General features: G+C 44.0%; 1 protein-coding gene across 3 annotated transcripts in view; it reads left to right on the top strand.

Annotated features, from left to right (window-relative positions):
- Window positions 1–17036, top strand: part of CUNH10orf90 (chromosome unknown C10orf90 homolog) — a 284414-nt gene that overhangs the window by 222796 nt on the left and 44582 nt on the right. For all 3 annotated transcript variants that reach the window (XM_046448702.2, XM_046448703.2, XM_046448701.2), the window contains one exon: window positions 2108–3215. In XM_046448702.2, coding sequence (XP_046304658.1) covers window positions 2108–3215 — 1108 coding nt within the window. The remainder of the gene's footprint in view (window positions 1–2107; window positions 3216–17036) is intronic.

Below are 17036 nucleotides of genomic sequence, written 5' to 3'. Positions count from 1 at the left end.
TCACTGATTCTTGCTCTTCTCCTAAAGCTCCCTCTCTCAGGGACTCTACTGTACTTGGGGATGAGGCTAGCCACTGGGGTCTTGCAATGTGGTTTCAGAAGTGCTGGGGAGGGGCCCTACCCACAATGGCTCCCAGGAGCCAGGCCTTAGAGACCCCCTCAAGGGACCCACAAGGTGCAGCCTTGAAGCAGGGAGTAGCAGTGAGACTCAAAGAGAGAGTTAGATATCCTCCTTCTTGTCTTAGAGCCAGAGATATTTTTTATTTTTGAAATAATGAAGATTCTAAATTACTTTTCTGTCTATTCTTTATTTGCCCATTTCCTGTCTTTTGAATTTGCAACTTCTCACACATCTTTAAAAATGTAAGTGTTCATAAGGTGGTCGAGACGCCATGAAGAGCAAGCTGATGACTGTCTTCCCTTACCCCTGGGGTTGCCAAGATCACACATGAGGGACCTCTGGTAGATGTGTGGACACGCAGGATCCAATGTCCAACTAGAGGAGAACTGTCAATTATTTGAGAAAATTAATCCTGCCCTGAACAAAACTGCTCCCCTGATGACTTACCACATCCTGGGCAAAGAGGTCCCCTCCTCTCACCAGAAGCGGGTCCTTCCCCTCCAAAAAGTGATCTCTTGACATGATTAGCAGCCTCATTGCTCACTCTGTGCTCCCCAGATTACTCTACATAAGAATCTTCAAGACTTGGGTTACGATGAAGATGCCTGGGCTCCGCCCACAACCCCAAAATCAGAATCTCTGAGCTGGGGAACCTGCAATTATAAATAAGACTGCTGGTGATTCTCATTCATGTTAGAATCTTGAGAACTGGTGCTTTATGTACTAAGCACCACAGTTATGCCTTCAGGCTCCAAGGCAAAAAAGATTCTCTACAAGCAGTGGGAACTTAGTAGTTACCAGTAGTTCTGGCCTCATGCAGTTTCTTTCAAGGGTTCATTTTAAGCACATGTAACAATGTCAAGTTGATCAGGACTCTGTGTGCATTCACTAAATGCTAGGGTATGGTCAGACTGCCATGCCATTTTATGCAGTGCTTTATAAATAAACATGATAGAAACCAAATGAGGACAGAAGAGATGCTTCTTCCTGGTCTCAGCCTGCTTAGGTGCTTTGTTAAAAATCATGGCATGCATACGCGTGCACACACACACAAAATCATAGCTCCTAGTTTTGTACACACCAGTGACTTATTGTTAGGACTTCCAATATGTGCTGAGTAGAAAGCATGAAATGCCGTGATCATTTTAAAACAGTGGACAAAAACCCATGCTTATGTTGAAATGCAAAATGTCAGTAAACAGAGAGCCAGTGAGCAGAGGTCTGAGGCAGGAGCTCGCAGAGGGAAACCCGGACCTCCAAAGCCCACACTGGAACCCAGCTTTACAAGAAAGTCACTCCTAGGAAAACCTATCATTGGGGCAGGTGCACCTGGGGACTGGCACATGTCCTTGGAGTATCTCTCCTCTCTCCGATAAGTGAAATCACCTGATTATCACAGTGTTGGTCTGGGCAATTGTCAAGAGCTTGGTCATTTGCTTTCCATCTTCTGTGTGCATTCAGGCACCTGTGATTCCAAGCAGCAGGAAGAGATTAGTGAATTACTGAATTACTGAATTTGTGTCTAAACCAGCAAAGGTGGAGGACAGTGCGAGAGATGGCGGTGGGCAGGAGCTCCCTGTAACCTCTCTTGCAGTTTCCATGCCTCAGTGCTGACCCATCACCCTCAAAACCTGCACCCCAAGCCCCACACAGCCCAACTCCAGAATTTGGTCTTCCCTCCTCACTGAGTCTGTTAACTCCTATCTGGGGATTCTTGGGTCTGGTAGAGTTGACTCTCAAAATCTCACCATCTCCACTGACAGAGTTCACGCTTAAATAAACTAAGACTCGACACCCCACTGAGAAAACCAAGCCACATCAGGCTAGCATTGGCAGAATATGTAGCTTTTTCATAAACAGATCTGGGTTTCCCACCCTCCCAAGCGCTCAGACAGGGCACAGTGTGCAGTGAGATTCTGTGGCCCTGGGAGTCCTGTCTGAATTACAATGAACTACTTGAATAATCGGGATCCTTTTCTATTTGCAGGAGGCTCTGGCAACGCAAAACTCAAAAATGATTTCATCCATAGTAATTTCGCAGCTGATTGATGAGAATAAACCAAGAGAACCCGGGGCCGCCTTACCCCTGCCATGTGTGATCGCTCAACCTCGAGCATGTCCCACCAAGCCAGCGTCCACGAACCGCAGCAGAGTCAGCATCCACAGGGCCTTGGCGTTACTGCCCGGCAAGCTGGGGGTCCACAGACGGTCAGACGAGCGAGGATCGGAAGCTGAACTGTTGCCCACTGCCGACCGAGGCCTCCGCAAGGGGTTCGCGTCCATCACCATCACCGCCCGGCGTGTTCGCCCAGCAGCCAGTGCCCTGGTGTGGGGCACTGTTGGGGAGTCGCCGTGTCCCAGGTGCAGGGCCGAGGACGCTCTGCTCGGGGTCCCATCGGCTGGTGCCCAGCCACATCAGCACCATGGACCTTTTGACTGCGCAGAGTGCCCCAGAAACGGCTCGCTGATGAGGCTGAAGGTTCCCGAGGCCCGTGCTGGGCTGTGTGCGGGAAACGAGTACTGGGTCACCCACGTAGACCACAAAGAGGGCCGGTTTTCTGCAGACCCTCCGCCATCGGGAAAGACCCCGCTGGCATTCAGTTCCTGTGTCCACCTCCAGATGTCTCGGCAGTGTCAGAATTCCATCTACTACTTGGACAAGTCTCTGTCTCTCCCTGTTGAGCAACCTCAAATTGCAAGCCCCAAAGTGCACAGATCCGTCCTGTCACTCAACCTCAGTTGTAGTTCCCACGGGTTAACAGCAGATGGAGTAGACGGCCCAGCTAATGAAGAGCCAATGAGCAGCGGCCTGAGGCAGGAGCTCGCAGAGGGAAACCTGGACCTCCAAAGCCCACACTGGAGCCCAGCTTTACAAGAAAGTCACTCCAAGGAAAACCTATCGTTGGGGCGGGTGCGCCTGGGGACTGGCACATGTCCTTGGAGTAGCTCTCCTCTCTCTGAAAATATAGAACTTGCAGATGTTGGGACTAACCTGGACACTGTGAGAAAAGGGAAAGAGGACCACGCGGATCCTTGCACCAGCAGTCACGCGGAGCAACTGGCCATTCACATTCCTGGCTGGAGTTACAAGGCAGGTGAGTGGTGCTGCCCTCTGCAGGAGAGCCTGGGGTATGAACGCCCTGCCTCGGGGATATTAAGTGAGCTGCTTCTACATCACTTAGTCTCAGAGGTGTTTTGCAGTAGGATTGGCTTTGACCCCTCTGCACCAAGGTGGCAACTGATACAGCTCATCTTTGACATCTAAGAGGATAGGTTTTTTATTTTAGATGAGACTTTTGTAGATATGAGACACCTCTCCTCAAATTCTTGTTGCTAACAATAGTGCCAGGATACATGCAAAGAATAGGGAGCGGCCCCCAAAGGAAGCTAATTCAGACCATGCTTGCTCCACCTTCCAAAGTAAGGAGAAAAGAATAAAATACCATCCACGCCCAGATGTTTTATTCTCTGGAGTTAAACACCTGCATATTTGGGAGTGTCTAGAATTCTGCACTTTTTACTGTTCCATTACATAGTTGATATTTATGAATTAACTTCATAAATATCATAAAAACCCAGACCACAAAGCCCCATGATGGAGTGTGTGTGTGTGGGGGGGGGGTAACTATGGGACATTTTCTAAATGAGGAAGCCAGGGAATCTCCTTACCAAACAGCAGCAAAAGCAATTTCAGTCCCAGGTGCATCTTCTGGGGTAACTTGGCTGGATTCATTGCTGTTTCCAAGGCCAGGCAGGATGCTTGAGGTGGACTTCCCTGAGACCCTTCTCCTTTCTTTGGGAGATCAAGGGAAGAAGCAAGTCTGTTTTGAAGGAAATTGGCCAGATTTCTTTCTCTCTGTATGCAAACTTCTGATTTTCAGCTTTACTTCTTAAGAGAGAGAGACTGGTTTATGAATTAGTGATTTTCCACTTGGGGAACTATTTAAAGATACTAATAGTAAAATTAAAAAAGGCAGCATATGCATAATAATTTTACGGTGCAAATTTTGTCCATTAAAGCTTTATTAATTAATAAAAAAAATGACTGTAAAACATTTAGAACTATAATGTGTGTAGAAATGTTAAATGATGTAATTAATTTTAACAAGTGTGTATATATTGAATGCTCAGAGATTTTTTTAAAGCAATTTTGACATGGCTTTCAGATCGATTAAACCGTTGAAATGCCTCTGAGTCTTACAGACTTACTGCAAGGAGGAGAACGTATGCCGCCGTCCATGTTCCAAAGATAAACCCACTTTAGTATTTAAAGAAATTGCTCGTGCTAAGCACTTCATCTTCCTTATTGATGAAGATACCAGAAATAGACAACCTGCACTGTCACGTGCTGCCCCGGTGGAAGCACATCCTTGTCTCGGTAGTGTGTCTCATGATGGGAAATAATAATTTAGATTTATAGCACTTTTCACCAAAGGATCTTTAAAAATAACCAGAGCCAGATCTCCAGCATTCATCTCAGGGCAGAGGAGCGAGAGCAGAGACAATCCCCCACTTATTTCTGGCTTTGGTGCAGAGGTTTTGATCGTGACTTTGTGAAATGGTTGGTTCTCCAGGGGGTTTTCTTAGCAAATCGTGTGAGTTAACTCTGTTTCCCATGGACCGACATCTCTCAGAATAACTGCATATCCTGAAGATTCACTTCTGGGGACTCTTGAATGGCTCTAAATTGTGTGGCCTCATTCTGCCATGTAAGGAAAGATTCACAGAGGCCAGGGGAGCTGTGGGTTCCTTCTTTGAGAGTTGTCAGTCTCCCGTTTCCTGGCTCAGTGGGCTGGACCAGCAGTACTTACTCCCTGGGTAACAAGAGCAGGAGGTGGGCTGTGTGTTCTTGAAGATCTTCAAGCTTAAAGAATTTTTGCTCTATTTGCTGGAGGTGGCAACTCTGAGGGGAAGAGACCCCATGTGCCTCCGGGTCCCTCCTTCATAATGTCCAAAGCTACAGAGTCTTGGGGCCCACCACTGGGACATGTGCCCCCAACACCTAACAAAAGTGTGCACACACACATAGGCACCCTTGAGTTTGAGAATGTTCTCACTCAGAAACTTATTTTCTCAGAGGACAAAAAAGAACTTGGTCCACACTGTAGAATTCTTGACTCTGAAGACCACCGTCTATCCCGGCGTGACCTACACAGTGTTTCCAAGGCGAGTGTGCTGACATTAAGTCTTAAAGCTTTTTAGCCTTGATGCAAGTGCTTTCGGACCCTGGCCAAGCTCATTAAAGCTCAGAGGAACTATTTGTATTTTCCTTCCTGAAACCAGAATTTCATCCAAGGCATCCTTGATGGCCTCTCGTGGTGACACATGCTATTAACCATCTTCGTACTTCATAGTCACTGAATCTGATTCCTTTTATCTGAAGGATTGAAAACACCTCCTGAGCAGGGCCTTTTCTCGGCCCTGGTAACTGGTGTTCAGTTGCTTCATAGGTACCACCTGGGAGATTCTACCAACAGGCTGGGCAATTTTATTTCTCATCGTCATGGCACTGGGCAGAAAGTCTTGCAGAGTGTGTCTTGATGAGTCTCCAGGACATGCACCCAGAAGACTACCATGATTAGGGGAACTGAGACACTCCCCAAGGCTTTGTGCCATGCAGACAGCCCTGTGGTTCCACTAGACACCTGGGGACCATTCTCTTCTGGCCCTGAGGTTTAGGAATTAGTTCTCTCTGCTCATCCCCTAGGTGCTGTGAGCATCCTGCTGGCACATGGAGGTGGGCCTTGTGCAATCTCTGCCTTGATAGTAAGGGAACATCTTATCATCATTATTGTCACTGCTGTCATTATCACCATCTTAGGCATAAGCACAGCATATGTTGTGAAAACCCGAGGTGCCAGCCCTGGGCTCCATCCGTGGCTTTGACTCATTCAAACCATTCTGTAAAGGGAGGATAATTATCCCTATTTTGCAGATGAGACAAATGAGCCTCAAAGAGCAGATGATTTGCCCAAATCCACGTGTCTGTCAAGTTCCGAGCTGTGTGTGTCTGGCCCCTACAGGGCCCTGTCTTTGGGAGCCCTGCACAGAGTGGTCAGGATGTTGGTGACTCCAGAGGGTGGGCCCAGCGCTACTGTCACCGTGGAAGGGGGTGTTTGAAGAGTGCTCAGGGACACATGGAGTACCAGTATTTGGTGGCCATGAGCTACAAGTGAATTTTTTATAAAATGTAATAAGTCATTTGAAGCAGTCAAGATTTATCCACTTAGAAATTCTTCCCAGCTGGAATTCTGTTCTCTGACTGCTCTAGGGGATAAGCAATACTGACCCAGATGGTTCTGCCCACAAAGCCCCAAACATTTACTGTATGGGCTTTTTCAGAAAAAGCCATGCACCCCTGCTGAAGACCACTTCTCTAGGTACTTCTGGGCAGGCCACTTGCCTGTGAAGCCTCTATTTGTTCCTCTGTGGAGTAAGAGAGGTGGGCCAGTTGACCTCTTATGTCTTAATTCCTTCTCTTGTAGTCTGTTTGTGTGCACGCGCGCGCGCGCGCGCACACACACACACACACACACACACACACACGGTGGCAGGGGGCTGTGATTTTTCTGCCATGGTAGCTGTCAGATAAGCCAGATTTTTAGGGTGATTCTCAGGATGTGGTGAAGGAGCCAAGCTCAAGTTGAAGGGGGGAGCTCTCTGTCCTTAGCCTCCCATCCCTTTTCCCCCGGGGTCTCCTACCACTTCTGGCCAGCACCTTCCTGGTTCTCTCTGATTCTTTTCCTGTCTCCTAAATGTAGATCCCTCCTGTTTCCACCTTGACATCAGCCTCCTACCTCTTCCTGACAGCAACAAGATCAGCCACTGCTGCTACTAATGCCACTTGTCATTGTCACTAAAAGGATGGGGCACATGCTCTGCCTGGCACCTACTGCTAGCTCCAGTCCAGAGTCCCACCTGGACAACCTTTCTTCACTCACCTGACATTTGTTGGGTCAGCCGTGGTACCAGGCATTGGGCTGGCCTCTGGTGCTGCAGTGCCGCAGTGCCGAGGCGAACCCCAGACGTGCCCACTGGTGGGTCACAGCCCCTTCCTGAGTTGCAGTTGCTGTTCCATGAAGTCGTTTCTCCTCTCCAGGCTCTATGTTCCCAGAGGGCAGAGGCAGGTTGGAGTCATTGGCATTGACCTCTTCACACCCTGACGAGTGCCACAGAGCTCGGAGAAGATGCTTAGGACGTGGGTGCCAGATGACAGGTCACACTGATGACAACAGAGTCCCTGATGTGAAACTGGGGACACCTAAGCTCTCTGTCTCTTCTTCGTCAGACCACCTGTCTTGGTGCTCACACCTACCACCTCTCTGGCAAGGAAGGTGGGAGCCGTGTAAGAGTCCCCCTGAAGAGGGAGGTTGTGAAGTCAAGGGAGAACTGGAGAGGCCTCACTTGGTTTGAAAGCCAAAGGGCAAACGTCTCAAAATATTGTTTCCCCTCAGAAACTCAACCAGAATAATCAAGGATTGTCATGGAACAACTTTATTATCCTGCAGGTGGCCAAATGTAATAATAGAGAAGAAAAAAAACATGTGAGCAATGTTGCAAAAATATTTTGAAAGGTTTCTTTTTTTTGAAAATTTTGTTTATTTAACTCATGCTAAGTCTTAATGACATTGGGGCATTTTCTCCAGGATCATAAATATGCTTTCAGATCCTTCCCTAGAGTCTAAAGTATATAAAGAGTTAAAACCATCTCAATGAGCTCTCTGGAGACAAGGCCTCCCCTTTTTTTCTGAGTAACCCCCTCCGTGTCTCTCCAGTGGTTTGGAGAAAGCCATTGTTGCCCGGCCATTTGCTCTGCTTTACCAGGGATAGATGAAGAGAAGTAAATTTAAGTCCTGATTCAACAGTTTGATCTATTAAAATAGGTAACTGCAGAGCGACCATTTATACAGAGTCAGTGGCAATCAGGGGAGCCTAGAGTTTCAATCCACCGTGTCCTTTACCAGGCAGTCCCACGAGTAGCCGTGGGCAGTTTGAACTGCTGCTGCTGCTTCTTTTTTTAAATATTATTTTAGTTGTAGCTGGACACAGTACCTTTATTTTATTTTTATTGGTGCTGAGGCTCAAACCCACGGACGGGCCTTGCATGTGCTAGGCGAGCGCTCTACGGCTGAGCCACAACCCCAGCCCCAGCTGGAGCTTTTAATGGACTCAATACTGTTTTGTAATCACCATTCCTCTGGAGGATCCTCTCCCTGTCTCCAGGAAGTCAGTTCAGACACAGTCTTGGGAAGAGGAAGTGGTGGTACGTGATGAATTCTGTAAGGGAAAGTATTCAAGGCACAGATGACTCAGGAACCAGGAAAGCATGCGAGATGGATGGTGTGTTTGATTCCTTTGGCTTGCTTTTTTTTTTTTTTTCCTTCCCCCTCAATAATCTTAAATGACTTTCTTTTGTGTTAATGTCTGTGGAGAACAAGAGAAGAATGGAGATGACAGAGGGGCTCATGAATTCATCTTAAATTGGGTTTTCAGAGTAGTTTGTTAAATGCAGAAACATTTTTCGTGTTGTGACCACTGATGGGTCTGTTTCTCCTGTCGGTTGTAGATACACGCGTGTGTCACTGCAGGTAAAGTGGACGGCTCCTCAGGGGCGTGTTCAACACTGATGCTCTGGAGTGTGAGGGAGATAGAAGCTCACTCATTTTTGCCTGTGGTGGAATGTATTTAGGTTTGATCAGGTGGCCTACGTAGATGGTGAAAAGAGGCTTCGAGTTTCTCTGGCGTCCTCTCCTGGGCCACCTGGAGACCAAGTGTACCATTTCAGTGCAGAAATAGAGCCACTGTGAACAGTGGAGCAGACCCCGCGGGTGAGGTCTGGGAGGGCCGCTCTGGCTTCCTAGGTATCAGGGAGAATTCCTGCTGCGGGTTTAACTCTGTCAAAACCCATCAGGAATGACTCAGCCCCAGAGCCTGCTGGGCTGTCAGGCTTAATGTCACCCCTGAAGTAGCAGGTTTAAATGGAATCGGTTTCTTCCTTAATTTCTTCACTTTTATCATTCTTTGTTTTTCCTTATTGAAAAAGTAAACCATGTGCTTTGTAGAAATTAAAATATAATTAAGTAAAAAGATAAAAGTGATAATTAACTATAACTCTCAGGGAAATGTCACTAATATTTACTATACCTTCACCAGTTGGCTTCTTATATTTTCCCTTAAGTACATCAAATTTATTTGTTCTTTCTTCCTTCCTCCCTTCCCCTCCCTTCCCCCCTCCCTCCCTGCCCGTAAACCTGCCGCCTGCCTCCCTCCCTCCCTCCCTCCCTCTCTCTTTATATTTTCTTTAGAGACAGGGTCTCACTAAGTGCTTAGGCCTTGCTAAGTTGCCGAGGCTGGCTTGTGATCCTCCTGCCTCAGCCTCCTAAGCTATAACAGGCATGCGCTACCATGCCTGGTGCCTTTCTTTTTCTTCAAAAAAAGGGGTCATGGAAAGCATCCTGGTTTGCTCCGTGTCTATCTTTCCCTCTTTGTCATTTAGTGGTGACAGAGGTTCCCATCACACAGTCTCCTAAACATGTTTTTTAAAACTACTTGTTAAAACAGATCATTTCCATTTTTACATTTTTATAACAGAGTGTTGATAAACATCCTTGGGGAGAAATGTGGGCATTTCATGTGATTTTTAAAAACTAGATTCTTAGAATTTCTAATCAAAAGATAGGCACAACTTTAAAGCCTTTTAATGAAGATTTTCAAGTGACACTGAGTTGTACTGTCTGTACCTAGACACCAGCTTCCCTAAACATACACAAACTCTGGGTACTGGTCTTGCTAACATTTCTAGACCATTCTGATGAGTAAAAGTCGGCATTTATGATATGTTAGTCTGCACTTCTTCACAGAGGTCCAACTTCCTGTGTTTATTTCACATCTGCATTTCTTCTCTTGTGAGTTGCCTTTATTTTCTTTGCTCACTTTTATTTAGCTTTTCTATTTGTATTTTTACTTATGTAAACAATATTCTTTTTATATTTACATTTTTAAATTGTGCATGGTAAGTTTTAAAACCTCAAATTTTGAAGTAATTTTTGGATGAACAGAAGAGTCACCAAGGTAGCCAAGAGAGTCCCCATAGCAGCCTCGCTGATCCCCCTCCTGTGAACCTCCTTTAAACCATGGTTCATCTACTGAGACGCTCTCACCCTGGGCACTGTGCAGTCTCAGGCTGGCTGGGTCCTGGTGTGGGGCTGTCCTGTGGTTGTAGGGCGTCTCCACCTGTAGATGCTGGCCGTACTTTCCCAGCCCATGAGGTGTACAGCCAAAAGGGTCTCCAGACATTGCCAGATGCTCTAGGAGTAACATGGGCCCCGTTGAGAGCCACTGATCTAAACTGGGAAACCAGTTCTGCAGTGACTGCAGACGCTGCTCAGATTTTACCCCTGTTCCCACTGATGCCCTCTGTGCCAGGGTTCAGCCCAGGGTGCTACCTCGCCCTTAGTCATCGTGTCTGTTCATGGCAATTTTTCGTGTTCTGATTCCTTATGGCCTTGGTCTTTTTCCTGTGGCCTCTCCCCTGACAGGCCTGGGAAGGACTTGGCTAGCCTACCTTGTTGCTAGTGCTCTTGCTGAGACCCGTGGTGCATGGCTGGAGTCGTCAGTGTTCCTAAATGGTTTGCCAGTGGGACCGTTGGTGAGAGCATCTCTCGCTGCAATAAGGCAGTGCTGGCTGGCAGTGCCACTCACGTACTGAATCTTGCTTACCTAAGGATTGCCCTGACTCTCAGATTCGTTTCCTTGTAGAAAATTTCATGCAATTTAAATATTATATGAATCAAAAAAAGTTGCCCTGCTCCCATCTGTGATTTGAAAGTTAGGGGGGCTCTTTAACTTCCCTTATCTGTGAGCTTTTGGCATTTGACATGTCTTTTCGCTGCAGGAGACAGAAAAGGACAGTCTCTGGCTGCCATTACGCTTGCTCAAATTTTGATTTTATATTGAAATACCCTCTCAGTCTGGTCCTGTACTCTTTTTGTATAGGCTATTTGGAGGCATCATTTATTTACATTGAAGTGCACACATTGTATACATATAGTCACATGACCAACACCACAGGGAGATACAGAATCACCTCAAAACTTGGCGTGCTTTTGCTGTCAGTTTTCTCCCAGCTACAATCCCAGCCCCGTGGGACTTCCTTCTGTCACTATTAAAGAATCCCTATAAATTGAAGCCAGTTGGGCACACTCTTTTGTAAGGTTTCTTTAACTTGGACAAATGCTTTTGAAATTCTTTCACATCATTGCAGGTATCTTTAGTTTCTCTCAGAAATGTTTTGTGGTTCTCAGTGTAGAGATCATTTATGCATTTTATAATATTTACCCTTATTTACATTCTGAATGCTAGTATGAATGAATGGTATTGACTTTTTAAAATTTTATTTCCAACTTTTTGATTGAATATTTATATACATATATAATTAATATATAGTATATATAATCCATTTCTGTATAGTGACCCTGAATTCTGCCGCTTTGTTAAAAATCACTTAAATAGAGCAGTGTTTTTGTGGATTCCTTAGGATTGTCTAGATATAACAATATTATGCATGATTAGGGTTTTATTTATTCTTTCTCTACCGGATGATGTCTACCATTTTCCCCTTGCCTTTTACATGAGGTAAGACCTCAGTGGACTGTGAGTGGAAGTAATGAGAAGGGAACACCTTTGTCTTACCTCTTAGTGGCCACAGAGATTCTGAAATTATGTTGGCGGGTAGATTCGAAACTGAAACTCTGTCCTCTTTAGACACTAGCTTCCATTCCCCGTCAGCCAGCATTCCCCCTTCTGTCCCTGTGGATCCGCCTGCTCCAGGTGCCTCGTGTAAGTGGAATCACACAACATCTGGCCTTTGGACACACGCAGTCCACCTTAGCATGTTGCCCTCAAGGCTCGTCCATGTTGTAGTAGGACACGACTCCCTTCCTTGTAGGCTGGCAATGCTCTGTCCCACGTAATTTCCATGTTGCCTTTCTGCATCATCTGCTGACACCTGGTTTGCTCTTACCTTAGACTATCGTGAAGAATCCTCAGTCTGCACCATGTACCAACACCTTTCCAGGGCTGCTTTCAGTTCCCGGGCTGTATACCCAGGGGCAGGATTGCAAATCAGGTTAATTTTGTTGGTAGTGATTTGAGGCGCTGTCAAGCTGTTTTCTGCAGCAGCTGCACGACTGTATACCCTTACTGGCAATCCACAAAGGTTCCCGTTTTCCACACATCATCGCTAGCACTTTATTTTGTATTTTGATAATATCCATTCTAATTGGTATGCAGTGGTGTCTCATTGTGGTTTTGATTTCCGTTTCCCTAGTGATTCCCTAGTGATGTTGAACATTTTCACGTGCCTATTGGCCATTGAAAATCTTTGGAGAAATATCTGTTCAAGTTCCTTTGTCCAGTTTTTATGCAGGTTGTTTGCATTTTGTATTGTTATTGTTTCTGTTGCTAATTGGATGAGAGCTTTTGTTGTGCATGAGTGTTGAATGTTGACAAATCCTTTTATTCATCCACTGGGATAATAATAGGGTTTTTTTTCTAGTTTGTTTTATGAACATGGGGAGTTACATTGATTTTTATGTTAAATGATTAGAATATATTATACTTTTAAAAAATAAATATATCACTAGATCATCTTTAGTAATATTTTCCAGGAATCTGTTTTTCATTTTATTTGTTAGATAAATATTGGTCTACAGTTTTCTTTTTAAATGTTTTTGGTTTGAGTACCAGGAAAACACCAGCTTTATAAAATGAACCGGGGAGTATTTTCTCCTTTGACTCTGAAAGAGATTTTGTGGCTTTGCTTCTAAAGTATTTGGTTGAAATCAACAGTGAAGGTTTCTCGGCTGAAGTTTTCTTTGTGGGGAAGTTTTTAATGATGAATTCAATCTCTTTTCTTGCAGTGTGACCAGTAAGGGTTTCTGTTTCTTAAGTCTGTTTTGACAATTTGTGTCTTTCAAGGAATTTGCCATTTCATCAAAGTTGTTTGAATTATTGGCATAAAGTTGTTTCACTATTTTCTTACGATCCTTGGATGTCCTCTAATTTATTGGTAGTTAGTGCCTTTTCTTTCATTCTTATCATTCTAACTAGAGGGTTGTCCATTTTATTGATATTATTTTCCCCAAAACCCAAGCTTTGTTTTACTGATATTTTCTAATCTTGTCAATTTACCGTGAGGTTGCTCATCCCTGAGTCAGAAAACTCAAAATCTAGAATTTTCCAAAATCTGAAATTTTTTTAGTATTAATATGACACTGCAAGAGGAAAGTCTCACGCTGTGAACCTTTGTTTTGGCAAAAATTTAAAATACTGTATAAAATTATCTTCAGACTATGTATCTATAAGGTGCATGTGAAACATAAATGAATTTTGAGTTTAGACTCGGATCTCCTCTCTAGTACTTCTTATTTTGTATATGCAAACATTCCAAAATCCATAAAGGTCCAAGATCTGTCTGGTGTTTGGCTACTGAACCTGTATATTGATTTCTGTTTTTAAATTTTTTATTTATATTTCATTTACATTGTATTTACTTTGTTCTGACCCCACATTTTATTTTATTTTTGTTAGCCTCTCTGGAAAAAGCTTGGATCAAATGCTCATATCAAGTGTTTTCACATAATCATTTTAAGCTCAATTTCCTTCTAATTTGGATAAGTATTATTTTCATTTTCCTTCAGTTCAAAATATTTCAAAATATTCATCCATATCACTTTATTTTGTTGTATCTTCATGATGAGCTTTAATATCTGATAGGCCAAGATGATGATCACCACTATTTGGGGGAAATTTCATGAACAATTCTTATTTAAGTAGAAAATGTAGGCCCTTCCTAGTTATTCTAACGTGTTCCTGTCGGGCTCCTCAGGTTTGTGTTGTCTCGCCCCTTTGTCTTCTCACCCGCTAATCGCCTTGTGTCCAGTCAGTTTGTCCTCATCCTACTCTCTGTCTCTGGTCGTTGGAAGTTGTGCTCTTCTATTATTGGAGTGACCAGCCAGGAATTGGAACTTGTGAACTTAGCAAAGCCCAAGTTTCCTCAGCGTTTCTGCTCATCCTTCCAGCGGTTTGGTCTTGGGACTCTGTCACTCTCGTCCCCTGGAGCAGATGTACTACTGCCCTCATGTGCTAAGTCCTTTCTGCCTCTCTGTTTTGAATCCTGCAATTTGAAGGTCACTTTCACAGGTCTGTAGAGTGACCTCGTCTTGCCATTACCTTTGCTCTCTTCTCCTTTCCTGTTATCAGTTATCGATTTACATGTCCCTGAAGTACATATTTCACATGTCACTTTTGATTATCTTTGGATCTCCAGTGATGTCCTCTAATTTATTGGTAGTTTATGCCTTTTCTTTAATTCTTTTCATTCTAACTAGAGGGTTGTCCATTTTATTGATATTTTTCCCCAGGTCTCATTTCCTAGTATCAATTATCGATTTCCTTGTCCCTGAAGTACATATTTCACATGTCACTTTTGATGGTTTTCCATGTCTCATGAAATGGAGGGATTTGGGTGATAAACTGTCTCCGATTGGTTCAGGGCTGAGGGAAGACAGAGATTCTAAAAACACGTTTATTTCTCCACATTCTTGAAAGAGGCCCTGACACGGTGTGCTGTTCTATGTGGAGAGTTATTTCCCCTCCGTCCTTTGAAAATCTTATCCTGGTGTCTTTGGCCTCCACTGTTGCTATGGAGAAGGCAACTCTAAGTTTAGTTGCTAACCCTCATACTTTTGTTTGGGCAGTGTGTGAGTTCCTTGTGTTTGGCATTGTGATGTAGTTGAATGTGGGTTTCTTTCTATTGTGTTCAAGGTCTGTGTGTTTCTGGAACGCAATGGTCACTGTGTCTATTCTCTCTGCACACTTCCTAGGCATTTATTTCTTTCCTTTCCTCATTTCCTGTTTTCTCCCTCCAGGATTCTAAGTAGATGTGTTTTATACTTCCTCATTCTATTTTCCTTTCTCTTAACCTTTCACATTTTTCAATTCTTTGACTGATGAGCTCAATAAAAATTTACACACACACACACAAACCCACACATGCACACACACATGCACACATATAAAATATGTGTACATCACTGTGATTCCCAGACCATGCTTACTGGATATTCCATAGACTGAGGATCAGGGCCACCAGAAGGGTCTCCTGTGCTCACATTATGGTAAATTTTCAGCTTGTGGTTGAGCACAGTCTGCAGATTGTGCAAGCCGTGGCATGGAGCTGACTGATGGAGGACCGACTGAGGGTGAGTTGTGCCTGTATGCACAAGTTTCCAGTGTGACTTTCCACATTTTCAAGTCCCAGACTTTGTCTCCTGGCATCTGTTTGACCTTAAATCTCAAACTCCAGGTGCCCAGAAATCAGCAGTAGCCCCCCCACAGCAGCCGGATTCTTCTCCAGTTTTCTTCTTAACCTCTGAGGGCTTCCTTACTTCCTTGCAAGCTGAGCCATATATTTAAAATGTTTTGATGCTTATTTCCAAGGTTTTTAATTGCTTCATAGCACGAGAGAGTGGGCTATCTGGCTCACCATATTGCAGGAAACAATTGATCTCATGAATTTATTTTCTATTAGAGTTTTGAACATTGGCCAGCCATTTTTTTTTAAAGTTAGAACATTTGAGTTTTTTTAATTAAATTGCTTGATGAATTGTCACTATTACACTATTAATTTTCTGTAGAGGTGCATGCAGTGCCTCTTCATGAGGCCTCCACCCTTGTGGCTTTGTCACCTCCCCCAGGACCTGCTCTTTGGTGTCACCACACTGCGATCCAAGCTTTTGGGTCGGGCTGGGAGCAGATATGAATATCCAGTTCATTGCGCAGTGTCTATTCTTTGTTTAAGAAGTGTTTCTGACCTAGTTAGGATTTTTCTAACATTGTTCACAGTTTTTATCAAGTCCTAAATCAGTGACCTATTTCCATTGCTGTTAAAAGTTCTCCATAAACATGTGACATAGTTAATGTTCACATCATCTAAATATGTCAACTTTTTAACTATCTCCCTGATGTTGAGCAGTTAACTTTAATTTTTCACCTCCTTAAGTAATACTGACTGCATATCTGTATGTATAAAACTTTTGACCATGCCTACTCATGTTCTTAAGCTATATTCCTGGCAGGAGAGTGGTTGGGTAATGGTTTGCGCATTGTATAGACTTTGAATGTTATATTATCATTGGCTTTTAGGGGGCTCATAAAACATACTCCAATGCTTTGACCCACTGAAGTGAGTTGATCTCCAAGGTTCAGTTTGGGTCAGGAGAGTCAGACCCTAGCCTTCAGGGGTAAGCCTGAATTTCCTGCACTTGCAAAACATTGATTATTTTGCACACAATTGGTCTGTCAAATTTATATCTCCCTGCAACCTCTGCAATTGAGTATATACATTTTTACATTTTGCTAATTTCATAGCCGAAATTAGCACCTGATTTTTGTGCATTTTCAAATCTCAAACAAGGCAGGACTTCCCATTTGCTTATTGACCTCATTTATTTCCTCCTATTGAAATTGTCTTCTATCTCACATCCCCTTCAGCTATTTGAGAGTTAGGATTTTCCTCCTAAGAAAAGGAAACTTTAATGTTCTCACTCTCGTGACACTAAGAACCAGGGTGGTTAGCCTGCACCACTTGGGCCAATGCACGGTGAACCCCACAAGTCACCATGAACTTTTGCCTTACATTTCCACTATTGCATTCTGACTTGTCTTTAGAGAATGGGGAAGTTGTGACAATTTAAAATAAGGATGGATTTAGAGGAAATTGACACAAGCAAGAAGAAACCGGGAATGGAAAAATAACTTCTTTTTATGGTTTTATTGAGTACAGTATGCATATGAGCTACTGGGTGGCTTGGTGAAACAGTGAAGAATAAGATAACTTTTCTCTGTCCTGAGAT

This window comes from Marmota monax, unplaced genomic scaffold (assembly GCF_021218885.2).
Source record: "Marmota monax isolate L192 unplaced genomic scaffold, Marmota_monax_Labrador192_F-V1.1 WCK01_AAM20220418_F8-fsc00076, whole genome shotgun sequence".
Taxonomy (NCBI): Eukaryota; Metazoa; Chordata; class Mammalia; order Rodentia; family Sciuridae; genus Marmota; species Marmota monax.
The sequence above is the reverse complement of the archived record's forward strand: the minus strand, read 5'-3'. Positions and strand labels throughout refer to the sequence as shown.